General features: G+C 48.6%; 1 protein-coding gene across 1 annotated transcript in view; it reads right to left on the bottom strand.

The window, feature by feature from the left end:
* The window catches only part of vwa8 (von Willebrand factor A domain containing 8), a 387545-nt gene that overhangs the window by 238399 nt on the left and 124495 nt on the right, over positions 1 to 24651 (bottom strand). Inside the window, exon 14 of the mRNA XM_067992504.1 lies at positions 8526 to 8639. Coding sequence (XP_067848605.1) covers positions 8526 to 8639 — 114 coding nt within the window. The remainder of the gene's footprint in view (positions 1 to 8525; positions 8640 to 24651) is intronic.

Below are 24651 nucleotides of genomic sequence, written 5' to 3' on the forward strand. Positions count from 1 at the left end.
AACCAAGACAGTGGACTAAAACTCAGAAACTGTACGGTGTTCACATCTTTAGTACTCTCTTTGGTTCAGAGTTCATACCACGTTCATACCAACGTTCAAGCGCTGGAGGCAGATGAGAGCGAGGCACAAAGCTGACCCATATCATCGGAAGACTGAAATGTTCGGAAAGATTGTGTACAGTTGGGCTTTTCAGCCTTGGAACAAGGCATCTAAGAAGTGATCTTGGAGATACATAAGACAGTAAACAGTATGGAAATGGTAAATCATGGAATCACAGAATGATACAGCACAGAAGGAGGCCATTTGGTCCATCATGCCGGCTCTTTGAAAGAGCTATGTAATTAGTCCCACTCCCCTGCCCTCTCCCTATAGCCCTGCAAAATTTTCCTCTTCAAGTATTTATCCAATTCCCTTTTGAAAGTTATTATTGAATCTGCTTCCACCGCCCTTTCAGACAGTGCATTCCAGATTATAACAATTCGCTGCATAAAAAAAATTTCTCCTCATCTCGCCTCTTTTTTTGTCAATTACCTTAAATCTGTGTCCTCTGGTTACTGGCCCTTCTGCCACTGGAAATAGTTTCTCCTTATTTACTCTATCAAAACCCTTCACGCTTTTGAACATCTCTATTAAATCTTCCCTTAAATTTCTCTGCTCTAAGGGAAACAATCCCAGCTTTTCCAGTCTCTCCCCACGTAACTGAAGTCCCTCATCCCTGGTACCATTCCAGTAAATCTCTTCTGCACCCTCTCTAAGGCCTTGACACCCTTCCTAAAGTGTGGTGTCCAGAATTGGACACAATACTCCAGCTGGGGCCTAACCAGTGATTTATAAAAGTTCAGCATGACCTCCGTGCTTTTGAGAATTATCTCAAACTAAATTGAGAGAGGACAAAGACGCAGACTCAAATTAGTAAAAGGCTAATTTAAGGCTGATATCAAGAAGTTCTTCTTCACAAGAATGGACTCTGGAAAACAGTAGTGGAGGAGAAAACCCTGGAATTATTTAAGAAACAGTTAGGTAGCACAGTGGGGGAGACTGTCAGGTCCTTCTGGATGGATAAACTAAAATGGGCCAAGTGACCTTCCTTTTCCATATTTATGTTGTAATCTGGTAAAACCACTCCAATCCCCTTAAAAATCAGGATGCATTAGGGTCCCAGAAGAGTGACATTGAAATGAAGACCCACAACCTCCACACCCTGCTCTCCTGTCAAACCTACTGGAGTTATTTGAGGATATAACTGGTAGAATAGATAAGGGAGAACCAGTGGATGTGGTTTATTTGGATTTTCAGAAAGCCTTTTATAAAGTCCCACATAAGAGGTTAGTGTGCAAAATTAAAGCACATGGGATTGACGGTAATATACTGGCATGGATTGAGAATTGGTTAACAGATAGGAAACAGAGAGTAGGAATAAATGGCTCTTTTTTGGGATGGCAGGCAGTGACTAGTGGGGTACTGCAGGGATCAGTGCTTGGGCCCCAGCTATTCACAATATATATCAATGATTTGGATGAGGGAACCAAATGTAATATTTCCCAGTTTGCTGATGACACAAAACTAGATGGGATCGTGAGTTGTGAGGAGGATGCAAAGAGGCTTCAAGGCAATTTAAATAAGTTGAGTGAGTGGGCAAATACATGGCAGATGCAGTAATATGTGGATAAATGTGAAGTTATCCACTTCGGAAAGAAAAACAGAAAGGCAGAGTGTTATTTAAACGGTGATAGATTGGGAAATGTTGATGTACAAAGGGACCTGGGTGTCCTTGTACATCAGTCACTGAAAGCAAACATGCAGGTGCAGCAAGCAGTCAAGAAGGCAAATGGTATGTTGGCCTTCATTGCAAGAGGATTTGAATACAGGAGCAGGGATGTCTTACTGCAGTTATATAGGGCCATGGTGAGACCAGACCTGGAGTATTGTGTGCAGTTTTGATCTCCTTACCTAAGAAAGGATATACTTGCCATAGAGGGAGTGCAGCAAAGGTTCACCAGACTGATCCCTGGGATGGCGGGACTGTCGTATGAGGAGAGATTGGGTCGACTCTGCCTGTATTCACTCGAGTTTCGAAGAATGAGAGGGGATCCCATTGAAACATATAAAATTCTGACAGGGCTAGACAGACTGGATGCAGGGAGGATGTTTCCGCTGGCTGGGGGGTCCAGAACAAGGGGTCACAGTGTCAGGATACGGGGTCGGACATTTAGGACTGAGATGAGGAGAAATTTCTTCACTCAGAGGGTGGTGAACCTGTGGAATTCTCTACCATAGAAGGCTGTGGAGGCCAAGTCGCTGAATATATTTAAGAAGGAGCTAGATAGATTTCTAGACGCTGAAGACATCAAGGGATATGGGGAGAGAGTGGGAATATGGTATTGAGATAGAGGATCAGCCACGACCATATTGAATGGAGGAGAAGGCTCGAAGGGCCGAATGACCTACTCCTGCTCCTATTTTCTAAGTTTCCTCTACATACCCTCTCGCCACAGCACTGACTGCGGTCTCATTGAAGACCAGCTTGGGAAGGAGAGCCACGGTTTGTACGTCTGTTGTTTTTGCAGCCATGCATCATGGTGCACAACTGCAATGGAGTCAGCTCCATATATTTATAAAGGAAGGTACAGAAGGCAAAGTACAAGGGGTGGGAGGGGGAAAAGAGTACTAAATAACAAAGTAGGTTATTTCTTAACACTGAGGTATCGATTACCCACTGTCAGCACTGCAGTTCAACAGTTTAAAAGTACTTTGAGTTCCTACATACCCACACTCGACATTATCCCTTCCCTCCTTTGAGTTCCTACATACCCACACTCTACATTATCCCTTCCCTCCTTTGAGTTCCTACATACCCACACTCTACATTATCCCTTCCCTCCTTTAAGTTTCTACATACCCACACTCTGCATTATCCCTTCCCTCCTTGGAGTTCCTACATACCCACACTCTGCATTATCCCTTCCCTCCTTGGAGTTCCTACATACCCACACTCTACATTATCCTTCTCTTCCTTTGAGTTCCTACATACCCACACTCTGCATTGTCCCTTCCCTCCTTGGAGTTCCTACATACCCACACTCTGCATTATCCCTTCCCTCCTTGGAGTTCCTACATACCCACACTCTGCATTATCCCTTCCCTCCTTGGAGTTCCTACATACCCACACTCTGCATTATCCCTTCCCTCCTTGGAGTTCCTACATACCCACACTCTGCATTATCCCTTCCCTCCTTGGAGTTCCTACATACCCACACTCTGCATTATCCCTTCCCTCCTTGGAGTTCCTACATACCCACACTCTGCATTATCCCTTCCCTCCTTGGAGTTCCTACATACCCACACTCTACATTATCCCTTCCCTCCTTTGAGTTCTCTTTACTGATAAATGCTTGAGATTTTTTTTAATCAGCATTCTTTCCATGGTAACAGTTCTTCTAAAACAGCAGTCAGGGATCATTTGCATCCTGTCTCCACGCATAATGAGTGCTGGCTCATTAATATTCATTGGCATCCAACATATGCAGTTCAAAAGCTACTGGAAGATAAAATAGTTTTTCTTATAATATTTATATATACCAGATGTCCCGTGAAGTTGGTCATGGAGCGTTGAAGGATACGCTGTTTTACAACAACAGGGGTGTTATGTCAGATAGTTTAAACAGAGTCACTGATTTACAGGGACTGAATAAGTCAAATTGCATTTTTATTGCATGGTATTCAGTGATTTTCACCAGTGTTTTGCAAATCAAATTCCACAATAAATGAATGGCCTTGACCATTATTAAACATTCCTTGATCTCCACCCTTAATTATAATCTACTATCCTTCTTAAAGTACAGGATAAACTGCAAGACAGTAGACGAGGTGTATCATATTGCAACTATGTTAGGGCATTTAGAAGCACTACTGGGAAGAGGGGGGTCAGCAACATTGGGGGCAGAATTGGTAGCTTTCAGGGGTGTTCCTGGGGTTTTGCAGAATTGGTGGGGGGGGGGTTCTGATGTTTGGCAGCTATAGGGGAGGTTGGGTTCTGGGGTTTACCAGCATAGGAGGAGAGTCTTGTAGTTTGGGAGCACTAATGGGGTGATGCTGGTGTATGGCAGCACCTGCAGTAAGTCTGGGGTTAGGCAGTTCCTTGGGGAAGGTTCTGAGATTTGATACCAGTGTGACAGGAGCCCTGAATCTTGGGACTATTGGGGAGTGGAGGGCTGTGCTTGGCAGCACTACAAAGGTGGGGGGTGGGGGGTGGAACGTGGGGATTTCACGCACTGGTGATTCCTAGGGGCATGGCAGCTCTGGGGTGCAGGGTCTTAGGGTGTGGCAGCACTGTGAAGGATCCAGGAAGCAGCTGATAATAGTCCTAATGTGAAACATCTTTGCTCAAAAAAGATTGTTTTGCCTTACCTACAACAGCTGGGTAAACAGATAATTAGCACAGCGGCATAATTAAGTGTTTCTGTAAACAACTTTGGAACTCTTAAGTTTAAACTAAAGAAAGCACAGGCAATGTAATCACCCTCTTTGTCTATCCCTCCCTGTATCTCAGAGGTGTAGCCATACTCGCTAAACCCTACTTCTAAAGCTTTTCAAAATTCTTGTAGCTCCTTATTAAATTATTTAAAACCACAAAGAAACTAATAAATCACGTTGCACCATGACGAAAAACATGTGAGTGTGCGTACACCAGGACAACAGGTACTAGAGGAAGACCTGTACCCCGAGAACCATACACCAGGTACTCGAGGGAGACCAGTACCCCTGAAATCGTACTAGAAGGCGACCTGAGCCCATGGAACCGTACACCAGCAAGTAGTCAATGCTTTCAGAAGATTAGTGAAAAGGGAAAAAAATTGTGAGAAGGAAGAAATGTTGCTGTTAAAATACTTTCAGACACATAAAAAATTGAAGTACTTGTTCAATTCCCTCCCCATTACAATGTTATGTCCTTTGGCGTTACATTTTACATCAGCTGATGAATTCCATTTTTATCCTTATCTTATGACCATTCTGTTGATATAAAAAAGCCTGCTACATCTCCTTAAAATAGCAACAAATTGCTATATTAAGCGTGACATATGAAGTTATTTTTGTTTTAAATATAGTAACTGGGTTGCTTATGAGTTCAATGTCAAATCACATATACTGTGCGACAAAACATGTCAGATTGAAACACGTTGTATATTTTTGGAGATGCGAGGTTCTATTTCATTAAGCCATCAACCACTCGTCAGCAGATAAACATTTCTATCCTCTCACAAACATTCGCGTTGTCAGGTTCTTTTTATAACAATCCGTTTAAAATCATGAATTCAACCAAAAAAAACGATGCGTAGGCAAATTCAAGTAATGAGGTTAATGCAGCGGAAAATTAATCTCTGGTTATAATCCTCCTCCTTTTCTCAATCATCATTCAGGAGCTCTGGGGCATAGCAATTCAAAATCAGTAGGTTAAAGATGTTTTTGCTTTACAAATTAAGCAGTTTGGAATTAGAAGCACATGTTCCCGAAGATCAAAGGTTCTTATTAAATGCCAAAAATAACGGCGAGCTTAATCATATAAGAATAGGGGTACCAGATTGAAGTATAATTTTTAAAAATAAAACATATATCCACACATTAGTACTTATTAGCAAGGCCAGGCTTGGAACCACTGGAGACATTACCACATTAACCATCCATGAGAAGATATAGTAAATCAGTCAAGTGACTGTGGGGAGGTGATGTGGGATGAATAGGCTTGTGTTATGGATGTACTGGACGAAGGTAAGAAGCAAGGTAATAACTGATACCCACAGTTTCTCATTAGCGAGTAAACAGATCTTATTGCGCAGACTCGTTGAAGGGAGAACGCGTTGACATAATGGCATTACTTTACGTCGTAATTACGCATATAAAAGGTACAGGCACTGGGGTTCAGGGGGAATTTTTTAGTCTTGCCGAGGCTAGCGTAAGCAGTTAATGACACGCTTTCGACCTCCTGAAGGGAGGCCCTGGTATGTGAGCTATAATGTTATACTTGGTACCTATCATGATCACTGCAAGTAAAGGAATATGTTTTATTATCTTGTTGACTTGATTTAATAAAGAGTTAATACCAGAGTTTCAATGTTTCCTAGTCCTTGAACTTGTATTAAGGCAATAGGGATATATGACAATATCCTGTATAAACCTAACAAATGGCACTTGCCATTATTAATGTGTAAATCGTCCAACAACTTGTGATAAGGAAGAGATACCCCATGAATTGCAAATCGCCACAAGTTGCTGCATGATTTTCGCCCCTCCACCATTCGCCTCTCGAAAACGGCATCTTACCCTCAACCTCCCCGTGAGTTTCATGAAATTGCTGCAGTTGCGCATTAATTGCCCATTAAACTCGCCGCAGAAAGTTAGGACTGGTACTTATCTGCTAAGAACTTTTAAATGAGGATATTTATGTTCCTGCAATGCCAATCAACCTCTCCGGCCCAGAAAGGGAACAACTGAAACTGTGGAATCTCACTCCTACAGGTAGTAAATTGTTCTTAGGGATGTTGTTAACTTTAAAATTAAAAAAAAAGTTTTCTGTCTCTTTTTTGTCTCCGTCTTAATCCAATCTTTATTTCCCTCAATTTATTTCTCTTTCTCTGTCTGATTTGACTCTAATTCACCCTATTTCCTTCTCTGTCACTGCTCTGTTTCTTCCTCAATCTCATTAGTTAAGGCGATGGATTGTTCGTCCCATCATTTACCAAGGTCCCAAATGCCCCGTTATCAGCTCACACTTCCAGCAAGTTACGGTGCAAAAATATTTCGAACTGAAGGGTGAGGTAAAAGTCTAACTAACGGGGCATGCCGCAAGATGCCCCACTCCAGCAAAATCTGGGCCATTATAGTTCCAGCCCAGCGGCACAAACTTAGAGATTTCCCCAGGTCCCTGTCCTTGCAACTTTAGCAAACTCATTGGTTATCAGGTGAGTTTCTTGAACAGCCATTTGGCAGTTACGATGAGACTAGGTTTTCCTTCAATTCCTCCCCACCACCCCCACTTCACTGGGCCCTTTTAAGTTTTACAAAAGTGTCTCTCAGCCCTTCAGATGATGCTGGACTACAATAGTAATGAAAATACTGTTCTTGCCTTACCTGCTGTGCTCTTAATGAACAGAAAATTTGGCATTGTTACACTTGTGTCGGTGTTTGAAATCTGACAGTCAAATGGATCCTGTGCGATGGCTCGTTGACATAAAATGGCCGACCTGAGTAGGAAACTGAGGTCTTCCACGACCATATGTACGTATGTACATACTTAAAAGTTACAACATGAAACAGGCCATTTGGCACAATCAGTCCACGTCAGTGTTAACCCTCCATGCAGGCAAATAGTCCTAATCACATTTACCCACCCTATTTGTGTCAACCGTGGCTCAGTGATAGCACTCTTGCCTCTGAGTCAGAAGGTTGTGGGTTCAAGTCCCACTCCAGCACAAAATCTAGGCTGACATTTCAGTGCAGTACTGAGGAAGTGCTGCACTGTCAGAGGTGCCGTCTTTCGGATGAGATGTTAAACCGAGGCCCCGTCTGCCCTCTCAGGTGGACGTAAAAGAAACCATGGCACTATTTCGAAGAAGAGCAGGGGCGTTCTCCCTGTGTCTTGGACAATATTTATCTCTCAACTGACATCACTAGAACAGATTATCTGGACATTATCACATTGCTGTTTATGGGACCTTGCTGTGCACAAATTGGCTGTCATGTTTCGTACATTACATCAGTGACCATACTTCAGAAATATTTAATTGGTTGCAATAAGGGCGATATATAAATCTTTCTGTTTCCATATCCTTTTATCCCCTTTTGCTTCATCCACCTACCCAATCTAACTTTGAATGCTGACATAGTTTGCGCTTCAGCCACTAACCCTGGAAATGAATTCCACAGCCTGACTCATTCACTGGGTGAAATTTATGTTATACCTGGTGTTAAAATTGCATTAAAAAAATACCATGGAATAATCAATCCCACAAACAGCTTTTATCAATAAAATTAACCAAATGAAAAAGGGTTGTCACTTTCTGGGCTGATATACAGTCACCATCAGAGCTCCATCATCAAGGTACCATCTATTCTGATGAACTCATTCACTGCAAAAGAAATCGACTGGCTACATTTGTTTGTAAACGTTGTTAGGGGATACATTTAGTGTCACAGAGTGCGTCTATAGCAGTGGACGTCACAAGGAACTGGGTTCACATTTCTGATGTGGAAGACCCAGCCCTCCATTCTAACCAACTGTGTTTAATCATGTGGCAGTCTGAAGGCATTGAACAGTCGAACAGCTGTTATCACAGGCTCCTGGCAGCAGGCTCCTGCGTGAAATGGCTCTGATTATTACTATGATCATTAAAAAAATGCAAATCAGCCTTTTAAATCTTTGGCTAATTCATTCCAAAAAAAGTCACATTTATGGTATATTTATATGAACCAGTAGTGAAAATCAATTGGAAAAGTGGTTAAACTGAGGTACGATCTTTGGCCATAAGTACCTTTGTTGAAGATCTTCATCAGAAAGCTGCAGCTCCTTTTTCAAATCTTGGTATCTGTCTGGCCTGAGTAACCTGGAACCATCATATAACGTCAACTCCCTGTCATGAACAAGCCTATTAAAGGAAATCAAGTCAATTAATCCATTTGCAGTACCTGTGACAGACAACGACAAAAACTGTGTGCTTCACATCCTTTGGCTTGTCCATTAACATCTACAGCAACCATGGAGGAGAAACTGTATCCACTGGCAGGAGGGTCGGTAACTAGAGGACACAGATTTAAGATAACTGGCAAAAAAACAGGGGGGGAAATGAGGAGACTTTTTTTTTTACATAGCAAGTTGTTATGATCTGGAATGCACTGCCTGAAAGGGTGGTGGAAGCAGATTCAATGGTAACTTTCAAAAAGGAATTATATAAATATACTTAAAAAAGAAAAATTTGCAGGGCTAAGGGGAAAAGCAGGGGAGTGGGACTAATTAGTAGCTCTTTCAGAGAGCTGGCACAGGCACGATGGGCAGAATGGCCTTGTTCTGTTCTGTATGATTCTATGATAAGACATGGAAAGACAGAAGACAGAAGGGCCAATTTAGTTTGCTTGCTCTATGTTGTACCAGTTCTCCAATTTACTCGATTGAATGTTTGTAAACTTGGCAAAGTAGCCGTGAAACTACCATTTAAACCATCTTTTCAAAATGGTCAAGTATCTTGAAAACTGGGCAGGCGAAGGACAGATATGGCTTGGAAAGCAAAATCTCCTTATTTATTTTGTTATGGTCTTTGCACAAAGAGCTTTTACTTATACATTAGTCTAAATCTAACCCTTCAGTGGCATGGAAGAAACATGGGGCCACTGCCTTTATTGTGGAGTGAGAGAAAACACTTCCTCGTTTCCCCATTTGGGTTACCCCACACCAAGTTTCAGGTTTAATTTCTTAATATAAATACTGATTAATATTTATATACAAAATGTATCACAGTGGAATCTGAATGTACTCATCATATTACATAACAGAATTTACAGCACAGAAACAGGCCAAAGAAATAATTCATAATTGTCAACGAATACACATTCCCTGAAGAATAAAAACTCCAGGTGAAAAGTGATCCAACCGTGGCTAACTAGAGAAGTTAAGGATAGTATTAGATTAAAAGAGGCTTACAATGTTGCCAAGAAGAGTAGTAAACCTGAGGATTGGGAGGGTTTTAGAAATCAGCAAAGGACGACCAAGAAATTGATAAAGAGGGAGAAAATTGAATATGAGAGTAAACTAGCAAGAAAAATTAAAATAGATTGTAAAAGCTTCTACAAGTATGTAAAAAGGAAAAGATTAGTGAAAATAAACGTGGGTCCCTTAGAGGTTGAGACAGGAGAAATTATAATGAGGAATCAGGAAATGGCAGATGCGATAAACAAATATTTTGTATCAGTCTTCACAGTAGAAGACACAAAAAACATACCGGAAATAGTGGGGAACCAAGGGTCTAATGAGAGGGAGGAATTTAAAGCAATTAAGATTAGTAAAGAACAAGCACTGGAGAAATTAATGGGACTAAAAGCTGACAAATCCCCCGGACCTGATGGCCTACATCCAAGGGTTTTAAAAGAGGTGGCTGCAGAGACAGTGGATGCATTGGTTTTGATCTTCCAGAATTTCCTAGATTCTAGAACGGTCCCCGTGGATTGGAAGGTAGCAAATATAACCTTGCTATTCAAGTAAGGAGGGAGAGAGAGGAAACAGGGACCTATAGGCCAGTTAGTCTGACATAGTAGCAGGGAAAATGCTAGAATCTATTATTAAGGACGTAGTAACAGGGCACTTGGAAATCATAATATGATTAGGCAGAGTCAACACAGTATAAAAGGGAAATCGTGTTTTTTGAAGGTGTAACTAGCAGGGTAGATAAGGGGGAACCGGTGGATGTAGTATATTTGGATTTTCAAAAGGCGTTCAATAAGATGCCACACAAGAGGTTGTTACATAAGATTAGGGCTCATAGGATGGGGGTAATATATTAGCATGGATTGAGGATTGGTTAACGGACAGAAAAAAGAGAGTCGCAATAAACGGGTCATTTTTGGATTGGCAGGTTGTAACTAGTGGGGTGCCGCAAGGATCAGTGCTTGGGCCTCAGTTGTTTACAATATATATATCAATGACTTAGATGAGGGGACCAAGTGTAATGTATCCAAGTTTGCTGACGATACAAAGCTAGGTGGGAAAGTAAGCTGTGAGGAGGATGCAAAGAGGCTGCAAAGGGATATAGACAGGCGAAGTGAGTGGGCAAAAAGGTGGCAGATGGAGTATAATATGCAGAAACGTGAAATTATCCACTTCGGTAGGAAGAATAAAAAAGCAGAATATTTTTTAAAAGGTGAGAGACCAAGAAATGTTAGTAGTCAGAGGGATTTGGGTCTCCTTGTACAGAAATCACAGAAAGTTAACATGCAGGCACAGCAAGCAATTACAAAGGCAAATGGTATGTTGGCCTTTATTGCAAGGGGGTTAGAGTATAAGAGTGAGGAGTCTTGCAGCAATTATACAGGGCTCTGGTGAGACCACACCTGGAGTACTGTGTATAGTTTTGGTCTCCTTACCTATGGAAGGATATGCTTGCCTTAGAGGGGATGCAAGGAAGGTTCACTAGATTGATTCCTGGGATGAGAGAATTGTCCTATGAGGAGAGGTTGAGTAGAATGAGTCTATATTCTCTGGGGTTCAGAAGAATGAGAGGTGATCTCACTGAAATGTATAAAATTATTAAAGGGCTTGACAGGGTAGTTGCTGAGAGGCTGTTTCCTATGGCTGGAGAGTCTAGAACTAGGGCTCATAGTCTCAGGATAAGGGGTCAGCCATTTAGGACCGAGATGATATTCGAAACGATAATCTGGGACAGAATTAACAGTCACTTGGACGAGTGTGGATTGATTAGGGAAAGCTAGTACGGATTTGTTAAACGCAAATCGTATTTAACTAACCAGATGGAATTTTTTGATGAGGTAACAGAGAGGGTAGATGAGGGCATTGCAGTTGCTGTGGTGTACATGGACTTTCAAAAGGTGTTTGATAAAGTGCCACATGGTAGGCTTATCATCAAGATTGCGGCCCATGGAATAAAGGGGGCAGTAGCAACATGAATTGGCGAAGGGACAGGAAACAGAGAAGAGTGGTAAACGGTTGTTTTTCGGACTGGAGGGAGGTGTACAGTGGTGTTCCCCAGGGGTCAGTGCTGGGACCACTGCTTTTCTTGATATATATTAATGACTTGGATTTGGCTGCACAGGACACAATTTCAAAATTTACAGATGACACTTGGAAGGGTAGTAAACAGTGAGGAGGCCAGTGATAGGCTTCAAGAGAATATAGACAGGCTGGTGGCATGGGCAGACACGTGGCAGATGAAATTTAAAGCAGAAAAATGCGAAGTGATACATTTCGGTGGGAAGAACGATGAAAGGCAATATAAACTAGAGGGAACAACTCTAAAAGGAGGACAGGAACAGAGAGATCTGGGGATATATGTGCACAAATCGTTGAAGGTGGCAGGGCAGGTTGAGAAAGTGGTTAAAAAAGCATATGGGATCCTGGGTTTTATAAACAGAGGCATAGAGTACAAAAGTATTGAAGTCATGATGAACCTTTATAAAAACACTGGTTCAGCCACAACTGGAGTATTGTGTCCAGTTCTGGGCACCACACTTTAGGAAAGATGTGAAGGCCTGAGAGAGGGTGCAGAAGAGATTTACTAAAATGATTCCAGGGATGAGGGACTTCAGTAACGTGGATAGAGTGGAGATGCTGGGGTTGTTCTCCTTGGAACAGAGAAGGTTGTGAGGAGATTTGATAGAGGTGTTCAAAATCATGACGGGTCTTGACAGAGTAGATAGAGAGAAACTGTTCCCAGTGGCAGAAGGGTGAAGAACCAGCGGACATAGATTTAAGGTGATTGGCAAAAGAACCAAAGTGGTTAGCATCTGGAATGCACTGCCCGAGGGGGTTGTGCAGGCAGATTCAATCATGTTTTCAAAAGGGAACTGGATAAGTACTTGAAAGAAAAAAATTTGCACGGCTACGGGGATAGGGACCAGCTGGATTGCTCTTGCATACTGCCGGCGCAGACTCGATGGGCTGAATGGCCGCCTTCCATGCTGTAACCTTTCTATGATGAGGGGACATTTCTTCACTCAGAGGGTTGTGAATCTTTGGAATTCTCTACCCCAGAGGGCTGTGGATGCTGAGTCGTTGAGTATATTCGAGATTGAGATCGATAGATTTTTGGACTTGAGGGGAATCAAGGGATATGGGGATAGGGCGGGAAAGTGGAATTAGGGTCCAAGATCAGCCATGATCTTATTGAATGGCGGAGCAGGCTCGAGGGGCCGTATGGCCTACTCCTGATCCTATTTCTTATGTTCTTATGTCCATTTGGACCAACCGGTCTATACCGGTGTTAATGCTCCACACGAGCCTCCTCCCACCCTACTTCATCTCACTCCATCAAGATATCCTTCTATTCCTCTCTCCTTCATGTGCTTATTGATCCTACCCTTAAATGCATCCATGCTATTCGCCTCAACCACTCCATGTGGTAGCGAATTCCACATTCGAACCACTCTCTGTGCAAAGAAGTTTTTTCCGAATTCCCGATTGGATTTATTAGTGATTATCTTGTATTTATGGCCCTGAATTTTGGACTCCCCCACAAGTGGAAACGTCTTCTCGACATCTACCTTCTCGAACACCTTCATAATTTTAAAGACCTCTATCAGGTCACCCATCAGCCTTCTCTTTTCTGGAGAAAAGAGCCCCCACACTGTTCAATCTTTCCTAATAATTATAAACTCTCAGTTCTGGTATCATCCTTGTAAATCTTTTTTGCACCTTCTCCACATGATACTACAAACATGATGTTTGAAGCAGCCAGCTGCTTAAAACAATCCAAATCAGCTCATTTGCTATGTTCTTGGGATTACTTGCAGTGATCAGTGGACTTCATTTGTAGTCTTCACTCTAGTGGCAGTCTCTCATTGCTGAGAGACCTTGGTTTTAACACGTTAACCTGCAAGAATGCGCATGCGAATAGATCCCGAGAATAACTCATTAACTCCACTATTAGCGTGTGAATGTGTAATGAGTGAATCAATGACTGTACCACAAAGCAGCAGATCTCAGCCTTCACCAGAACTGAAATGGCAACAACTTGCATTTATATAGTGCCTTTAGCGTAATAAAACATCCCAAAGCGCTTCACAGGAGCGTTATCAAACAAAATTTGACACTGGGCCACATAAGGAAATATTAGGACAGATGACCAAAAGCTTGGTCAAAGGGCCAGGTTTTAAGGAACATTTTAAAGGAGGAGAGAGAAGTAGAGAGGTTTTGGGAGGGAATTCCAGAGCTTAGTGCCGAGGCAGCTGAAGGCATGGTGGAGCGATTAAAATCGGGGATGGGCAAGAGGCAAGAATCGGAGGAGGGGAGAGATCATGGAGGGTTGTAGGGCTGGAGGAGGTTACAGAGATAGGGAGAGGCAAGGCCATGGAGGGATTTGAAAACAAGATTGAGAATTTTAAAATCAGGGCATTCCTGGACTGGGAGCCAATGTAGGTCAGCGAGCACAGGGGTGATGGGTGAACGGGACTTGGTGCGAGTTAGGATTCGGCCAGCAGAGTTTTGGATGAGCTCAAGTTTATTGAGGGTGGAAGATGGGAGGCCTGCCAGAAGAGCATTGGAATTGTCGAGTCTGGAGGGAACAAAGGCATGGATGAGGGTTTCAGCAGGAGGTGAGCTCAGACAGGGACGGAGATGGGTGAAGTTACAGAGGTGGAAGTAGGCAGTCTTGGTGGTGGACCGGATGTATGGTCGGAAGCTCATTTTCGGGTCACAGAGGACGCCAAGGTTGCGAATGGTCTGGTTCAGCCTCAGACAGTGGCCAGGGTGAGAGATGGAGTTGGTGGCGAGGGAATGGAGTTTGCAGCGGGGATAAAGAGAATCAACATGCTGATCCCATCTGATCACCGCCCCGACACACTGTTCAAAATCACCGCCCCGACACACTGTTCAAAATCACCGCCCCGACACACTGCTCAAAATCACCGCCCCGACACACTGCTCAAAATCACCGCCCCGACACACTGCTCAAAATCACCGCCCCGACACACTGCTCAGAATCACAGCCCCGACACACCGCTCAAAATCACCGCCCCGACACACCGCTCAAAATCACCGCCCCGACACACTGCTCAGAATCACCGCCCCGATACACTGCTCAAAATCACAGCCCCGACACACTGCTCAAAATCACCGCCCCGACACACTGCTCAGAATCACCTCCACGATACACTGCTCAGATTCACAGCCCCGATACACTGCTCAAAATCACCGCCCCGACACACTGCTCAGAATCACCGCCCCGACACACTGCTCAGAATCACAGCCCCGACACACTGCTCAGAATCACAGCCCCGACACACTGCTCAAAATCACCGCCCCGACACACTGCTCAGAATCACAGCCCCGACACACTGCTCAGAATCACCGCCCCGACACACTGCTCAGAATCACCGTCCCGACACACTGCTCAGAATCACCGCCCCGACACACTGCTCAGAATCACCGCCCCGACACACTGCTCAGAATCACCGCCCCGATACACTGCTCAAAATCACCGCCCCGACACACTGCTCAGAATCACCGCCCCGATACACTGCTCAAAATCACAGCCCCGACACACTGCTCAAAATCACCGCCCCGACACACTGCTCAGAATCACCTCCACGATACACTGCTCAGATTCACAGCCCCGATACACTGCTCAAAATCACCGCCCCGACACACTGCTCAGAATCACCGCCCCGACACACTGCTCAGAATCACAGCCCCGACACACTGCTCAAAATCACCGCCCCGACACACTGCTCAGAATCACAGCCCCGACACACTGCTCAGAATCACCGCCCCGACACACTGCTCAGAATCACCGCCCCGATACACTGCTCAGAATCACCGCCCCGATACACTGCACAGAATCACCGCCCCGACACACTGCTCAGAATCACCGCCCCGACACACTGCTCAGAATCACCGCCCCGATACACTGCTCAGAATCACAGCCCCGACACACTGCTCAAAATCACAGCCCCGACACACTGCTCAAAATCATAGCCCCGACACACTGCTCAAAATCACCGCCCCGACACACTGCTCAGAATCACCGCCCAGACACACTGCTCAAAATCACAGCCCCGACACACTGCTCAAAATCACCGCCCAGACACACTGCTCAAAATCACAGCCCCGAAACACTGCTCAGAATCACCGCCCCGACACACTGCTCAGAATCACCGCCCCGATACACTGCTCAGAATCACCGCCCCGACACACTGCTCAGAATCACCGCCCCGACACACTGCTCAGAATCACCGCTCCGACACACTGCTCAGAATCACCGCCCCGATACACTGCTCAAAATCACAGCCCCGACACACTGCTCAAAATCACAGCCCCGACACACTGCTCAAAATCATAGCCCCGACACACTGCTCAAAATCACCGCCCCGACACACTGCTCAGAATCACCGCCCAGACACACTGCTCAAAATCACAGCCCCGACACACTGCTCAAAATCACCGCCCAGACACAGTGCTCAAAATCACAGCCCCGAAACACTGCTCAGAATCACCGCCCCGATACTCTGCTCAGAATCACAGCCCAGAAACAATGCTCAGAATCACCGCCACGACACACTGCTCAGAATCACAGCCCAGAAACACTGCTCAGAATCACAGCCCAGAAACACTGCTCAGAATCACCGCCCCGACACACTGCTCAGAATCACAGCCCCGACACACTGCTCAAAATCACCGCCCCGATACACTGCTCAAAATCACCGCCCCGACACACTGCTCAGAATCACAGCACCGACACACTGCTCAAAATCACCGCCCCGAGACACTGCTCAGAATCACCGCCCCGACACACTGCTCAAAATCACCGCCCCGACACACTGCTCAAAATCACCGCCCCGATACACTGCTCAAAATCACCGCCCCGACACACTGCTCAGAATCACAGCCCCGACACACTGCTCAGAATCACCGCCCCGACACACTGCACAGAATCACCGCCCCGACACACTGCACAGAATCACCGCCCCGACACACTGCTCAGAATCACCGCCCCGACACACTGCTCAGAATCACCGCCCCGAAACACTGCTCAGAATCACCGCCCCGACACACTGCTCAGAATCACAGCCCCGACACACTGCTCAGAATCACAGCCCCGACACACTGCTCAAAATCACCGCCCCGACACACTGCTCAGAATCACAGCCCCGACACACTGCTCAGAATCACCGCCCCGACACACTGCTCAGAATCACCGTCCCGACACACTGCTCAGAATCACAGCCCCGACACACTGCTCAGAATCACAGCCCCGACACACTGCTCAAAATCACCGCCACGACACACTGCTCAGAATCACCGCCCCGATACACTGCTCAAAATCACCGCCCCGACACACTGCTCAGAATCACCGCCCCGATACACTGCTCAAAATCACAGCCCCGACACACTGCTCAAAATCACCGCCCCGACACACTGCTCAGAATCACCTCCACGATACACTGCTCAGATTCACAGCCCCGATACACTGCTCAAAATCACCGCCCCGACACACTGCTCAGAATCACCGCCCCGACACACTGCTCAGAATCACAGCCCCGACACACTGCTCAAAATCACCGCCCCGACACACTGCTCAGAATCACAGCCCCGACACACTGCTCAGAATCACCGCCCCGACACACTGCTCAGAATCACCGCCCCGAAACACTGCTCAGAATCACCGCCCCGACTCACTGCTCAGAATCACCGCCCCGACACACTGCTCAGAATCACCGCCCCGACACACTGCTCAGAATCACCGCTCCGATACACTGCTCAAAATCACAGCCCCGACACACTGCTCAAAATCACAGCCCCGACACACTGCTCAAAATCATAGCCCCGACACACTGCTCAAAATCACCGCCCCGACACACTGCTCAGAATCACCGCCCAGACACACTGCTCAAAATCACAGCCCCGACACACTGCTCAAAATCACCGCCCAGACACACTGCTCAAAATCACAGCCCCGAAACACTGCTCAGAATCACCGCCCCGACACACTGCTCAGAATCACCGCCCCGATACACTGCTCAGAATCACCGCCCCGACACACTGCTCAGAATCACCGCCCCGACACACTGCTCAGAATCACCGCTCCGACACACTGCTCAGAATCACCGCCCCGATACACTGCTCAAAATCACAGCCCCGACACACTGCTCAAAATCACAGCCCCGACACACTGCTCAAAATCATAGCCCCGACACACTGCTCAAAATCACCGCCCCGACACACTGCTCAGAATCACCGCCCAGACACACTGCTCAAAATCACAGCCCCGACACACTGCTCAAAATCACCGCCCAGACACACTGCTCAAAATCACAGCCCCGAAACACTGCTCAGAATCACCGCCCCGATACTCTGCTCAGAATCACAGCCCAGAAACAATGCTCAGAATCACCGCCCCGACACACTGCTCAGAATCACAGCCCAGAAACACTGCTCAGAATCACAGCCCAGAAACACTGCTCAGAATCACCGCCCCGACACACTGCTCAGAATCACAGCCCCGACACACTGCTCAAAATCACCGCCCCGATACACTGCTCAAAATCACCGCCCCGACACACTGCTCAGAATCACAGCCCCGACACACTGCTCAAAATCACCGCCCCGATACACTGCTCAGAATCACCGCCCCGACACACTGCACAGAATCACAGCCCCGACACACTGCTCAAAATCACCGCCCCGACACACTGCTCAAAATCACCGCCCCGATACACTGCTCAAAATCACCGCCCCGACACACTGCTCAGAATCAGCGCCCCGACACACTGCTCAGAATCACCGCCCCGAAACACTGCTCAGAATCACCGCCCCGACACACTGCTCAGAATCACCGCCCCGAAACACCGCTCAGAATCACCGCCCCGACACACCGCTCAGAATCACCGCCCCGATACACTGCTCAGAATCACCGCGCCGATACACTGCTCAGAATCACCGCCCCGACACACTGCATCATAATCACCGCCCCGACACACTGCTCAGAATCACCGCCCCGATACACTGCTCAGAATCACCGCCCCGACACACTGCTCAGAATCACCGCCCCGATACACTGCTCAGAATCACCACCCCGACACACTGCTCAGAATCACCGCCCCGACACACTGCTCAGAATCACCGCCCCGACACACTGCTCAGAATCACCGCCCCGATACACTGCTCAAAATCACAGCCCCGACACACTGCTCAAAATCACAGCCCCGACACACTGCTCAAAATCATAGCCCCGACACACTGCTCAAAATCACCGCCCCGACACACTGCTCAGAATCACCGCCCAGACACACTGCTCAAAATCACAGCCCCGACACACTGCTCAAAATCACCGCCCAGACACACTGCTCAAAATCACAGCCCCGAAACACTGCTCAGAATCACCGCCCCGATACTCTGCTCAGAATCACAGCCCAGAAACAATGCACAGAATCACCGCCACGACACACTGCTCAGAATCACAGCCCAGAAACACTGCTCAGAATCACAGCCCAGAAACACTGCTCAGAATCACCGCCCCGACACACTGCTCAGAATCACAGCCCCGACACACTGCTCAAAATCTCCGCCCCGATACACTGCTCAAAATCACCGCCCCGACACACTGCTCAGAATCACAGCCCCGACACACTGCTCAAAATCACCGCCCCGATACACTGCTCAGAATCACCGCCCCGACACACTGCACAGAATCACAGCCCCGACACACTGCTCAAAATCACCGGCCCGACACACTGCTCAAAATCACCGCCCCGATACACTGCTCAAAATCACCGCCCCGACACACTGCTCAGAATCACAGCCCCGACACACTGCTCAGAATCACCGCCCCGACACACTGCACAGAATCACCGCCCCGACACACTGCACAGAATCACCGCCCCGACACACTGCTCAGAATCACCGCCCCGACACACTGCTCAGAATCACCGCCCCGAAACACTGCTCAGAATCACCGCCCCGACACACTGCTCAGAATCACCGCCCCGAAACACCGCTCAGAATCACCGCCCCGATACACTGCTCAGAATCACCGCCCCGACACACTGCTCAGAATCACCGCCCCGATACACTGCTCAGAATCACCGCCCCGACACACTGCTCAGAATCACCGCCCCGATACACTGCTCAGAATCACCGCCCCGACACACTGCTCAGAATCACCGCCCCGACACACTGCTCAGAATCACCGCCCCGACACACTGCTCAGAATCACCGCCCCGACACACTGTTCAGAATCACCGCCCCGACACACTGCTCAGAATCACCGCCCCGATACACTGCTCAGAATCACCGCCCCGACACACTGCTCAGAATCACCGCCCCGACACACTGCTCAGAATCACCGCCCCGACACACTGCTCAAAATCACCGCCCCGACACACTGCTCAAAATCACCGCCCCGACACACTGCTCAAAATCACCGCCCCGATACACTGCTCAGAATCACCGCCCCGACACACTGCTCAGAATCACAGCCCCGACACACTGCTCAGAATCACCGCCCCGACACACTGTTCAAAATCACCGCCCCGATACACTGCTCAGAATCACCGCCCCGATACACTGCTCAGAATCACCGCCCCGATACACTGCTCAAAATCACCGCCCCGACACACTGCTCAAAATCACAGCCCCGACACACTGCTCAAAATCACCGCCCCGACACACTGCTCAAAATCACAGCCCCGACACACTGCTCAAAATCACAGCCCCGACACACTGCTCAAAATCATAGCCCCGACACACTGCTCAAAATCACCGCCCCGACACACTGCTCAGAATCACCGCCCAGACACACTGCTCAAAATCACAGCCCCGACACACTGCTCAAAATCACCGCCCAGACACACTGCTCAAAATCACAGCCCCGAAACACTGCTCAGAATCACCGCCCCGATACTCTGCTCAGAATCAGAGCCCAGAAACAATGCTCAGAATCACGGCCACGACACACTGCTCAGAATCACAGCCCAGAAACACTGCTCAGAATCACAGCCCAGAAACACTGCTCAGAATCACCGCCCCGACACACTGCTCAGAATCACAGCCCCGACACACTGCTCAAAATCACCGCCCCGATACACTGCTCAAAATCACCGCCCCGACACACTGCTCAGAATCACAGCCCCGACACACTGCTCAAAATCACCGCCCCGATACACTGCTCAGAATCACCGCCCCGACACACTGCACAGAATCACCGCCCCGACACACTGCTCAAAATCACCGCCCCGACACACTGCTCAAAATCACCGCCCCGACACACTGCTCAAAATCACAGCCCCGACACACTGCTCAGAATCACCGCCCCGACACACTGCACAGAATCACCGCCCCGACACACTGCTGAGAATCACCGCCCCGAAACACTGCTCAGAATCACCGCCCCGACACACTGCACAGAATCAGCGCCCCGACACACTGCTCAGAATCACAGCCCCGATACACTGCTCAGAATCACCGCCCCGATACAATGCACAGAATCACCGCCCCGACACACTGCTCAAAATCACAGCCCCGACACACTGCTCAAAATCACAGCCCCGACACACTGCTCAAAATAACCGCCCAGACACACTGTTCAGAATCACCGCCCCGACACACTGCTCAGAATCACCGCCCCGACACACTGCTCAGAATCACTTCCACGACACACTGCTCAGAATCACCGCCCCGATACACTGCTCAGAATCACCGCCCCGACACACTGCTCAGAATCACCGCCCCGACACACTGCTCAGAATCACCGCCCCGACACACTGCTCAGAATCACCGCCACGACACACTGCTCAGAATCACCGCCCAGAAACAATGCTCAGAATCACCGCCACGACACACTGCTCAGAATCACCGCCCCGACACACTGCTCAGAATCACCGCCCCGACACACTGCTCAGAATCACCGCCCGACACACTGCTCAGAATCACCGCCCCGACACACTGCTCAGAATCACCGCCCCGATACACTGCACAGAATCACCGCCCCGATACACTGCTCAGAATCACCGCCCCGACACACTGCTCAGAATCACCGCCCCGATACACTGCTCAGAATCACCGCCCCGACAAACTGCTCAGAATCACCGCCCCGACACACTGCTCAGAATCACCGCCCCGATACACTGCTCAGAATCACCGCCCCGACAAACTGCTCAGAATCACCGCCCCGACACACTGCTCAGAATCACCGCCCCGACACACTGCTCAGAATCACCGCCCCGACACACTGCTCAGAATCACCGCCCCGACACACTGCTCAGAATCACCGCCCCGACACACTGCTCAGAATCACCGCCCTAACACACTGCTCAGTATCACCGCCCTGAAACAGCGCAAAGAATCACCGCCCCGACACACTGCTCAGAATCACTGCCCCGATACACTGCTCAGAATCACCGCCCCGACACACTGCTCAGAATCACCGCCCCGATACACTGCACAGAATCACAGCCCCGACACACTGCTCAGAATCACCGCCCCGACACACTGCTCAGAATCACCGCCCCGACACACTGCTCAGAATCACCGCCCCGAAACACTGCTCAGAATCACCGCCCCGACACACTGCTCAGAATCACCGCCCCGAAACACCGCTCAGAATCACCGCCCCGATACACTGCTCAGAATCACCGCCCCGATACACTGCTCAGAATCACCGCCCCGACACACTGCTCAGAATCACCGCCCCGATACACTGCTCAGAATCACCGCCCCGATACACTGCTCAGAATCACGGCCAGCAGAGTTTTGGATGAGCTCAAGTTTATTGAGGGTGGAAGATGGGAGGCCTGCCAGAAGAGCATTGGAATTGTCGAGTCTGGAGGTAACAAAGGCAAGGATGAGGGTTTCAGCAGGAGGTGAGCTCAGACAGGGACGGAGATGGGTGAAGTTACAGAGGTGGAAGTAGGCAGTCTTGGTGGTGGACCGGATGTATGGTCGGAAGCTCATTTTCGGGTCACAGAGGACGCCAAGGTTGCGAATGGTCTGGTTCAGCCTCAGACAGTGGCCAGGGTGAGAGATGGAGTTGGTGGCGAGGGAATGGAGTTTGCGGCGGGGATAAAGAGAATCAACATGCTGATCCCATCTGATCACCGCCCCGATACACTGCTCAGAATCACCGCCCCGATACACTGCTCAAAATCACAGCCCCGACACACTGCTCAGAATCACCGCCCCGACACACTGCTCAAAATCACCGCCCCGACACACTGCTCAAAATCACCGCCCCGACACACTGCTCAGAATCACCGCCCCGACACACTGCTCAGAATCACCGCCCCGACACACTGCTCAAAATCACCGCCCCGACACACTGCTCAGAATCACCGCCCCGACACACTGCTCAAAATCACCGCCCCGACACACTGCTCAAAATCACCGCCCCGACACACTGCTCAAAAGCACCGCCCCGATACACTGCTCAGAATCACCGCCCCGACACACTGCTCAGAATCACAGCCCCGACACACTGCTCAGAATCACCGCCCCGACACACTGTTCAAAATCACCGCCCCGATACACTGCTCAGAATCACCGCCCCGATACACTGCTCAGAATCACCGCCCCGACACACTGCTCAGAATCACCGCCCCGATACACTGCTCAGAATCACCGCCCCGATACACTGCTCAAAATCACCGCCCCGACACACTGCTCAGAATCACCGCCCCGACACACTGCTCAGAATCACCGCCCCGACACACTGCTCAGAATCACCGCCCCGATACACTGCTCAAAATCACCGCCCCGACACACTGCTCAAAATCACAGCCCCGACACACTGCTCAAAATCACCGCGCCGACACGCTGCTCAAAATCACCGCCCCGACACACTGCACAGAATCACCGCCCCGACACACTGCTCAGAATCACAGCCCCGATACACTGCTCAGAATCACCGCCCCGATACAATGCTCAGAATCACCGCCCCGACACACTGCTCAGAATCACCGCCCCGACACACTGCTCAGAATCACCGCCCCGACACACTGCTCAAAATCACAGCCCCGACACACTGCTCAAAATCACCGCCCCGACACACTGTTCAGAATCACCGCCCCGACACACTGCTCAGAATCACCGCCCCGACACACTGCTCAGAATCACAGCCCAGAAACAATGCTCAGAATCACCGCGCCGACACACTGCTCAGAATCACCGCCCCGACACACTGCTCAGAATCACAGCCCAGAAACAATGCTCAGAATCACCGCCACGATACACTGCTCAGAATCACCGCCCCGATGCACTGCTCAGAATCACCGCCCCGACACACTGCTCAGAATCACCGCCACGACACACTGCTCAGAATCACCGCCCCGACACACTGCTCAGAATCACAGCCCAGAAACACTGCTCAGAATCACCTCCACGGAACACTGCTCAGAATCACCGCCCCGATACACTGCTCATAATCACCGCCCCGACACACTGCTCAGAATCACCGCCCCGATACTCTGCTCAGAATCACCGCCCCGACACACCGCTCAGAATCACCGCCCCGATACACTGCACAGAATCACAGCCCCGAAAACACTGCACAGAATCACCGCCCCGATACACTGCTCAGAATCACCGCCCCGATACACTGCTCAGAATCACCGCCCCGATACTCTGCTCAGAATCACCGCCCCGATACTCTGCTCAGAATCACCGGCCCGATACACTGCTCAGAATCACCGCCCCGATACACTGCACAGAATCACCGCCCCGACACACTGCTCAGAATCACCGCCCCGACACACTGCTCAGAATCACCGCCCCGACACACTGCTCAGAATCACAGCCCCGACACACTGCTCAGAATCACAGCCCCGACACACTGCTCAGAATCACCGCCCCGATACACTGCTCAGAATCACCGCCCCGATACACTGCTCAGAATCACCGCCCCGATACACTGCTCAGAATCACCTTCCTTCTGGGCTGCCAACAATTTA

The sequence above is a fragment of the Heptranchias perlo genome, chromosome 11, assembly GCF_035084215.1.
Source record: "Heptranchias perlo isolate sHepPer1 chromosome 11, sHepPer1.hap1, whole genome shotgun sequence".
NCBI classification, from domain to species: domain Eukaryota; kingdom Metazoa; phylum Chordata; class Chondrichthyes; order Hexanchiformes; family Hexanchidae; genus Heptranchias; species Heptranchias perlo.